At 47.2% G+C, this 10,053-nt stretch overlaps 1 protein-coding gene across 1 annotated transcript in view; it reads left to right on the top strand.

The window, feature by feature from the left end:
* The window catches only part of FAM83A (family with sequence similarity 83 member A), a 34,458-nt gene extending 25,518 nt beyond the window's left edge, over nt 1-8,940 (top strand). The window contains exon 4 of the mRNA XM_049765751.1: nt 8,385-8,940. Within this exon, the coding sequence (XP_049621708.1) occupies nt 8,385-8,940 (556 nt within the window). The remainder of the gene's footprint in view (nt 1-8,384) is intronic.
* The last annotated feature ends 1,113 nt before the right edge of the window (nt 8,941-10,053 follow it).

Here is a 10,053-nt window from a genome sequence, read left to right on the forward strand (position 1 = left end):
ATTACAATTAATTTAATTCTATATGTCTAAGAGCCCAAAAAGAAATTCAAAGTAGGGGTAGGGGCAGAGCAATAGCACAGAGGGAACAGTGTTTGACCCGGGTTCGATCCCAGCATCCCATATGGTCCTCTGAGCCTGTCAAGCCTGATTCCTCAGTGCGATCAGAAGCCCAGGAGCACTGCCAGGTGTGACCTAAAGCAAAACACAAAACAAAACAAGACTGTGTGTGTGTGTGTGTGTGTGTGTGTGTGTGTGTGTGTGTGTGTGTTAAGCATGTGTGTTTTATGTTTGTGTGTTAGGGTTCCTAGGCTCTGTGATCTATAATTGCTTCTGCTGGGAGACTGACTATATGAGGTTCTGGGGATCAAACCTAGGCCTCCTACTTGCAAAACATGGGCTCAGCACAAAGATTTCTGTGCCCCTGGGAACAGATTTCTTATCCTGGTAAGTGATAAAGGCAGGTGTGAAGGCTAGAGAGGGAGCTGGAGGGTCAAAATCAGTCATTCCATATCACCCTACAGTGGGCACATGCCCCAGGCATGCCTAGGCATGTGGGAGTACAAGAGAGCCCAGGAAGGAGGTTCCTGGGGGCCAAGAATAGCAGGGATTTAAGGTGCGGGGATGCCGTGGGTTGGCCTCACACGGCCTGGTTCCAGGGGACACAGGTCATAGACACCCGTTTGTGTGTGCCCCATACTGCCTCCCATCCCCTGGCTGGCTGCAGCCGCAGGCTTCAGCTATCACCCTGGGGTGCGGAGAAAGGGGGTGGTTCCTGGGTGAAGGCATAATGGAGACAAAACTTCATTGTTCATTCAGGCCTCAAAGTGCCCACGCCCTGCTTTTTGTTGTCCAGACAGGCTTTCTGGGGGTGTGGCTGTGGGGTTGTTTCTACCCCCCCCCCAAAGGTGGCCTGTCCCCTGAGGATTATTGTGCCCCTCATACCCCCTCATCTGAGTGTAGCTCAGGTAGACCCCAAGGTTCCCTAACCCAATGTTTATGAAGTTCTGTTATAAAACATTTGGGGTGCCTCCCGGTGATGCTCAGGGGCTAGTTCCAGCACAGGTTCAAAGTTCACTCACAGTAATCATGCAATGCATGTGCCCCAGTTCTTGGAGCTGTCTCTCTAGCCATCCCTGAGCTATTTTATTTTTGTTTTGTTTAGCAATTTTATTTCCGTTTTGTTTTGTTTTGTGGAAGTCACATATGCTAATGCTCAGGGCTTACTCCTTGCCCTCAACTCAGGCATTACTCCTGGCAGTGCTCTAGTGTCCAAATATTGAATCTGAGTTGGTCACATGCAGACAAACAAGACAAACATCCTACTCACCATACTATTTATTGCTCCTACCCTGCACTTTCTTTTTTTATTGCCTTATTTAGGTACCATGTTCATAGTTGGGTTTCAGTCATAGAATGTACACCACCCTTCACCAGTGCACCTTTCCAGCCATCAATGTCCCCCATTTTCTTTCACCCCCACCCCCACCTTGCCTGTATCTCTCTCTCTCTCTCTCTCTCTCTTTCTCTCTGTGTGTGTGTTTCTCTCTCCCCACCCCACCCCATACTGTGGTTTGCACTATTGTTAACAAAAGGGTGCCATGAATGTCATTTTATCCCCTTTCAGCACCCAGTTCCTTTTGTTTTCGTTTTTGTCTTTATCTTTTCAAAATTTTTTTTTTATTGAGATCATTGTGAATTACAAGTCTTTCATAGTTGTATTTCAGGCAGATAGTGACAGTGAATTAGGGCCATTCACACCACTAATGTTGACCTTCCTCCACCAGAGTTCCCAGCATGCATCCTGTACATCCACCCTTAGCCTGCCAGTGTAACAAGTCCATTTTGTGTTTAGCTTGTTATAGTTTGGGTCTCTTGATTCTATTGTCATTGATTTTGACTTGGGTGTTAAGATCTGACCTTTTTATTCCACTCAACGCACCACTTGGCCTCTGGGTCTCGTCCACTTTTTTTTAAATATATTTTTTGTTTCATATATTTAATGAAATGCATTTGCGTAAACTCATTTTACAGGACCTTTGTTTCCTTTTTTCCAATTTGTAGAAAGTGATTCATGTTCTATGAAAAAGGCAGGAGCCCCTATCTAGAAGATATAAATAAAATTTAAAAGGAGGGGGCAGTTGTGACAGGGATTTTTGTTTTGCTTTGTTATTTGTGGTGTTTTTTGGAGGAGTTTTGGCCACACAATTATGGCACTGGCATTTAGGGGTTACTCCTGGCTTTGCACTCAGATATCACTCCTGGCAGGCTCGGGGGACCATATGGGATGCCTGGGTTTGAACCAGGTCAGCAACGTGCAAGTCAAACATCCTACCACTGTGCTATCACTCCTGCCCCAGGTTTTTTTGTTTGTTTGGTTGGTTGGTAGATTGGGTTGTTTTGTTTTGTTTTGTTTGCATAGGTGCAGTAAACATTGGGGAAATTAGAAAGTAAATTCCCTTGGCCTAAAAGAAACAGGGTGTCTCTGCGCTGAAGCATACTGTCAATAAGACCAACTATAGGATCTGAGCATGTTAATTGGCCAACCCCAAGGTCCTCTTTAAATTTTGAAAGAATTCACTAGTGAATCCATATAGTCCTGGGCTTTTGTTTCTGCGAAGCTTTTTGATTACCATTTCAATTTCCTCAATTGTGATAAGTCTATTCTGGTATTCCAGTTCATCTTGGTTCAAATCCTGGTAGGTTATAGGAGTTTAAAATTTATCTATTTCTGGGGCCGGGCGGTGGCGCTCGAGGTAAGGTGCCTGCCTTACCTGCGCTAGCCTAGGAGACGGACCGCGGTTCGATCCCCCGGCGTCCCATATGGTCCCCCAAGCCAGGAGCGACTTCTGAGCGCATAGCCAGGAGTAACCCCTGAGCGTCACTGGGTGTGGCCCAAAAACCAAAAAAAAAAAAAAAAAAAAAAAAAAAAAAATTTATCTATTTCTTCCAGGTTCTCTTGTTTTGTGGCATAAATATTCTTAAAGTAATCTGATTACCCTTTACATTATAATTATAATTATGATTGATTAATCTAATTATACCTTTCTGGAAGCTATAAACTCTCTTAATATTGCTTTTGCTCTGCCCCACAAATCATAATTTGATAATTTATGTCTTCATTCTCATTTGTTTCCAGGAATCTTCTGATTTCCTCTTTGATATCATCTGTAACCCACTGGTTGTTCTGTTTAATTTCCAGGTGTTTATTTCTCTGTGTCTGTTTATAATTCACTTCTATTTTAGTGCATCATAGTCTGAGAAGATAGTAGAAACAACTTCTATTTTCTTGGTTTCATATAGATATGTTTTGTTGTTGTTGTTGTTTTTGTTGGTTTTTTTTTGTTTTGTTTTGTTGGTTTTTAGATCACAACCGGCAGCGCTCAGGGGTTACTCCTGACTCTATGCTCAGAAATCTCTCCTGGCAGGCTCGGCGGACCATATGGAATGCTGGGATGAATCAATGACCTTCTGCATGAAAGTCAAATGCCTTACCTCCATGCTATCTCTCCGGCCCCTTGTTAAGTTTTTTTTTGTTTTGTTTTGTTTTGTTTTATAACCCCGGCAGCGCTCAGGGGTTATTCCTGGCTCTATAATTAGAAATTGCTCCTGGCAGGCTCGGGGAACCATATGGAATGCTGGGATTCGAACCACTGTCCTTCTGCATGTAAGGCAAATGCTGTACCTCCATGCTATCTCTCCGGCCCCTATATAGATATGTTTTATGGGACAGCATATGGTCTATCTTGGAGAATATGTATCTAGCTCTGTGAGCAAAAGCCCAATGCGTATCTATTGAATCACTCTCTTCTAGTTCTTCTTTCAGAGCCAGTATATTCTTGTTAACTTTGAGCCTGGTTGACCTATCAAGGGTTAACAGGCAGTGTTGAAGTCTTCCTCGATTATTGTGCTGCTATTGATATCTTTCTTCAACTCTAACAGTAATTGTTTAAGTATTTTGCTGGTCCCTCATTGGGCACATATATATTTAGAAGGTGATTCTTGATGTCCATATTCCTTGATTATTAAAAAATGCCCATCTCAGGGCTGGAGAGATAGCACAGTGGTAAGACATTTGCCTTGCATGCGACTGACCCAGGACGGACCTGGGTTCGATTCCCAGAATCCCATATGATCCCCAGAGCCTGCCAGGAGCGATTTGAGTGCAGAGCCAGGAGTAAACCCTGAGCACCACTGGGTGTGGCCCCCAAAACAAAACAAAACAAAAATACCCATCTCTGTATCTTAAAACCTTTTAAAACCTAAAGTCAGTCTCATCCGATATCAATATGGCCCCACCTGAGCCTTTTTAAGGGAGTAGTGTGCTTGAATGAATGTCCTCCAACTTTTGACTTTGAGTCTCTGTTTGCTCTGACTATTCAGATGTGTTTTTTGCAGGCAGCAAAATGTTGGATTCAACTTTCTTTTTTTGTTTTTGTTTTTGGGTCATACCTAGCAGTGCTAAGGGGTTACTCCTGAGTCCACGCTCAGAAATTGCTCCTGTCAGGCATGGGATGCCGGGATTCGAACAATCATCGGTTCTGAGTCAGCTACGTGCAAAGCAAACACCCTACTACGTGCTATCTCTCCAGCCATGGATTCAATTTTCCTATCCATCTTGCCACTCTTTTGCCTCTTAACTGGGGCATTTAGTCAAAGGTCACAATGGGAAAACAATGTAGGACTCTGCTATAAGTAGAGAATGAAGATGGTAGCCCTGATGACCCAACTTTATTTTTTCTTGTGACTCCATCACTGAACTTTTGTCATTGTTATTGTTTTGTTTTGTGTGTCTTGGAGCCACACACCCAGCGATACTCAGGAGTTGTTCCTGACTCTGCACTCAGGAATCACTCTTGGCAATGTCCAGAAAATTATATAGGATGCCAGGAACTGAACACAGGATAACTGCATGCAAAGAAAATGTCCTATCCACTGTGCTATCATTCTAGCCTCTAATGAACATTTTTTGTTTTGTTTTGCTTTGTTTTGGGGCCACATCTGATGATACCCAGGGGTTACTCCTGGCTATGCGCTCAGAAATCACTCCTGGCTTGGGGGACCATATGGGATGCTGGGGGATCGAACCAGGGTCTGTCCTAGGTTAGTGTGTAAAAGGAAAATGCCCTACTGCATGCACCATCACTCTGGCCCCCTAATGAACATTTTTAAGGGTTGGGGGAGAAAATGAGCATTTTCTACACCAGATGGGGAATTGGTTCAATTTAAAGAACTATAGAAATATGAAAATGTTCAAAGCATACAATCTACCATTCAAACTTGTACATAGAAGGAGTATTTGGTATATATGAGCTAGACCACAGAGAGCCCCCCCCCATCTCAGCTCCCTAGGACATTCCCACCTGTGATTCTCTGTTCTATCTCCCAAGCAGTGAGCAGTTCTTCCTCCTCCCCACCCCTTTAGATCCACATGCTTGAACATGAGTAGAACCCTGCAGGTTTTAAGAAAAATACACTTGCAGCTTCCAAGGAGCACCCACTTCTTTGGAAGGGCTCCACAGCCCCCTAATTGGTTACTGGGAGCAGGACCCCCTGCCAACAGACAGCATGGCCTGGTGTGTGTGAAGCCTATTCAACCAGCCAAAATCACAAACAAAAACGGGGGGCAAAGGGCCCCCATATTTCACAGAAGGAGCCCTGATGCCCCGTGGCCTGGTGTCTCAAATGAGCACAGAATAAATGATAAGGGGCCTCAAGTGGACCCTCCTGAGACTTCTGAAGCTGAGCCCCAGAAAGGGCAGAATTCAATTTGCAATGAAATGATTCACTGGACACCAGCTGGGTGCTGAGCTTCAGATTTAAGTTTTGTTTTGTTTTCTTTTTGAAGGGTGGGTAGGTTTTTGTTTGGGGGACACATTCAGCAGGGTTTCTGGTTCTGTGTTTAAGAGTAACCTCTGGCCATGTTCCAGGAACTACTTGTGATATTGGAGATGGAACCTGGGTTGCGGTTTACACAGTCCCACGTAAAGCCATCCCTCCTGCTCAGGACCTGGTTTTAATTTTGAGTCACACTTGGGGCTTTTCAGTCTATGTGAGCTCAATGCAAGGGAGTAGTGCTGGTTCTGTTGAGGGACCTGAGCTTCAGGGTTTGGATGGTGGTGTCTTATTTATTTATTTATTTATTTGTTGTTGTTGTTGTTTTGTTGTTGGCGGTGATTTGTATTATTCTTGCTTTTGCTTTTTGGGTCACTTCCAGAAGCACTCAGGGGTTCCTCCTAGTCTACGCTCAGAAATCACTCCTGATAGGCTCAGGGGACCATATGGGATGCCAGAATTTGAACCACCATCCTTCTGCATGCAAGGCAAACACCTTACTTCTGCTATTTCTCCAGCATTGTTGCTGTTTTTAAAACATACCTGGCATTGCTCCTGGGGTTACTTCTGGCTCTGTACTCTGCAATTATTCCTGGCTGTGCTCAGGAGACCATGTGGAATGCCAGGGGTCTAACTCAGGTTAATCCTATGCAGGCAAGTGGGTCCCATGCAAAGGTCAACTCTGGTCCTAAGCTTCAGTTTTGTCCTCAGTGCAAAAGGGGTAACACTGGACTGGAGAGAGAGTTCAGGGTTAGGGAACTTGCCTTGCACAAACTGACCTGGATTTGATCCTGCTGAGACCCATATAATCCCTTGAACCTGCCAGGAGTGATCCCTGATTATAGAGCCAAGAGTAAACCCTGAGCACCACTGGGTGAGGCCCTAAGACAAAACAAAAAGAAAGGGGTACTTTTTTAAAATTAAATCAAATTTGAGATACAGAGTTAAAGAGTTGCTGATAGTCGAGTTTCAGTCATACAATGTTCCAACAACCGTCCCTTCACTAGATTTCATTACCCACTACTAATGTCCCCAGTTCCTGCCCAAAACCCTGCAACTAGTCTGCCTCTCTATTTGTTTATTTGTTTGTTTGTTTGTTTGTTAGTTTTTGGGCCACACCCAGCAGCCCTCAGGGGTTACTCCTGGCTGTGCTCAAAATACTCCTGGCAGTCTCAGGGGACCATATGTGATGCCGGGGATTGAATCCGGGTCAGCCGCATGCAAGGACAAACCCCCTACTTGCTGTCTTATCACTCTGGCCCAGAGCAGACACTTTTCTTCTCTCTATCCTCTTTCTCTGTCTCTGCCTCTTCCTCCATCTCTGTCTGTCTGTCTCTCTCCAATTTACTTAAGAAAGGGCTACTGGGCCGGAGAGATAGAACAGTGATAGGGTCTTTACTCTGAAAGTGGCCAATCTAGGACTGGCATTAGTTCGAATCCCGGCATTTCATAAGGCCCCCTGTGCCTGCCAGGAGTGATTTCTAAGTGCAGAGTCAGGAGTAACCCCTGAGTGCTGTGGCCCAAAAATCAAAATAAGAAGGAAGGAAGGAAGGAAGGAAGGAAGGAAGGAAGGAAGGAAGGAAGGAAGGAAGGAAGGAAGGAAGGAAGGAAGGAAGGAAGGAAGGAAGGAAGGAAGGAAGGAAGGAAGGAAGGAAGGAGGAAGGAAGGAAGGGAGGAAGGTAGGAAGGGAAGGAAGGTAGGAGGGAGGGAAGGAAGGAAGGAAGGGGAAGGAAGGAAGGAAGGAAGGAAGGAAGGAAGGAAGGAAGGAAGGAAGGAAGGAAAAAAGGAAGGAGGGAGGGAGGAAGGAAGGAAGGAAGGAAGAAGGGAGGGAGGGAGGAAGAAAGGAAGGAAGGAAGAAGGGAGGGAGGGAGGAAAGGAGGGAGGGAGGGAGAAAGGGAGGGAGGGAGAAAGGGAGGAAGGAGGGAAGGAGGGAAGGAGGAAGGAAGGAAGGAAGGAAGGAAGGAAGGAAGGAAGGAAGGGAGGGAGGGAGAGAGGGAAGGAGGAAGGGAGGGAGGGAGGAAGGGAGGGAGGGAGAAAGGGAGGGAGGGGAGGGAGAAAGGGAGGGAGGGGAGGGAGAAAGGGAGGGAGGAAAGGAAGGAAGAAAGGAAGAAGGGAGGGAGGGAGGAAAAGAGGGAGGGAGGGAGGGAGAAAGGGAGGAAGGAGGAAGGAAGGAAGGAGGGAGGGAGGGAGGGAGGGAGGAAGGAAGGAAGGAAGGAGGGAGGGAGGGAGGGAGGGAGGGAGGGAGGGAGGAAGGAAAGAAGGAAGGAAGGAAGGAAGGAAGGAAGGAAGGAAGGAAGGAAGGAAGGAAGGAAGGAAGGAAGGAAGGAAGGAAGGGAGGGAGGGAGGGAGGGAGGGAGGGAGGGAGGGAGGAAGGGAGGAAGGAGGGAGGGAGGGAGGAAGGAAGGAAGGTAGGTTGGTTCCCTGGGGTTCCCTGAGGATGAACAGAACTAGCTTGGGGATCGGGGATCATACATTCCCCCCCCCCTTCCTTGCCTGCCTTGGGGATGGTGCAGAAGAGCCAGTCCAACCCCACACTCTCCTCTTTCCCTCAGCTTCACCTGGCTCTGTGGTCACGTGCACCGGAACATCCTGTCCAAGTTCACGGGCCAAGCAGTGGCACTGTTTGATGAAGAATTCCGTCACCTCTACGCCTCCTCCAAGCCCCTGATGGGCCCCAAGTGCCCCCGGCTGGTCGCCACCGTCCAGTCCCAAATGGGCTCCAGCACCTCGGCCTGTGGCCTCAGTGGTGCCAGCAGCTCTCTCAGCAACCACACGTCATCCAACTGCTTCAGCAGCCCCTCATCAGGCAGCCACCCCCGTCAGAACCACAGCCTCTCTATGTCCTCGGGGCCCAGCAGTCCTCTCACCCCCAACCCGACTCCCACCCCCAACCCGACTCCCACCCCTAACCCGACTCCCACCCCCAGGCCTCAGGCCCACCACAGCCCAATGGGCGGTATGACACCAAGGTCATACAAAGGCCCTGTGACTCCCTACAGCAACCTTGAGGCCTACAGGCCCACCAGGCTGCAGCTGGAACAGCTGGGCCTGGTTCCCCGGGCGGCCCACACCTGGAGACCCTTTCTTCAGGCCTCCCCTTACTTCTAAAGGGGCCCTGCCCACTGGTCCACCCTCCCAAGGTTGGCCGGACACTCTAAGCAACCCAACTCACGGACCCCACTCAGCAACCAGCATCTGTGAACTAATGGCACTTGAACAAAAATCACTGCCTGTGTTTGAATGTTCCCTGAGACCGTTACTTCTGGGTCCCCCAGCTCTAATCTGACCAGGCACCACATTCCAGAAGGTTCCAAGGGGAAGGTGTGGGAGGTGGGATTTATAGAGAGGTAGAGGATAACATTTTGAAAATAGAGCCACTTTCTCCATAGAGCAACCAATGTTTTAATTACTGTTATTTTGCTTTGGAGGGTCACGTATGGTGCTCAGGATTTATATATTTATTCCTGACTGTTCTTGGATTACTGGTTTGGGGGATCATGTGAAGCTCTGTGATAGAACTGGGTTTGGTGGAGCTGGAGCAGTGGCACAGAGGCAGGGAGGGCGTTTGCCTTGCACGAGACTGACCTACTATGAACTGCGGTTCGATCCCCCGGCATCCTATATGGTCCCCCAAGCCAGGAGTGATTTCAGAGCACAGAACCAGGAGCAACCCCTGAGAGTCACCAGGTGTGGTCCCAAAACAAAAGCAAACAAAGAAACAAACAAAAGATCTGGGATTGGACTTGTGCAAAGCAAGTGCCCTACCTGCTGTCCTATCTCTTTAGCCCCAGTAGTTATCATTTTATGGTATTTTATTTGGGGGCTCTACCGGGATTCTCAGGGATACTCCTAGCTCTTCACTCAGGAATTACTTCTGGCAGTGCTTGGGATGCTGAGATCAAACTTGGGTGGGCCACATGCAAGATAAACACCCTATCCGCTGTACAGTCGCTTACTACGAACATGTCCTGAATCTCTAATGTCAGAAGGGGCAGGGACAGCCCAAGTCCTATATAAAGGTAAACTGAGGCACTGAGCTTCAGAAAGCAACTATACCAAGATGCTTTTGTTTCCTAGTGGAAGGGCTAGGGATGTATTAGATGTTTCTGGAAGAAGACCAGAAATTTCTCTCCTACACTAGTTTTTGTTTTGTTTGTTTTGGGGTCAACCCTAGCAATACTCGGCTATTACTCCTGGTTCTGTTATTAAGGATCACTCACG

The sequence above is a fragment of the Suncus etruscus genome, chromosome 19 (genome assembly GCF_024139225.1).
Source record: "Suncus etruscus isolate mSunEtr1 chromosome 19, mSunEtr1.pri.cur, whole genome shotgun sequence".
In the NCBI taxonomy this organism is placed as follows: domain Eukaryota; kingdom Metazoa; phylum Chordata; class Mammalia; order Eulipotyphla; family Soricidae; genus Suncus; species Suncus etruscus.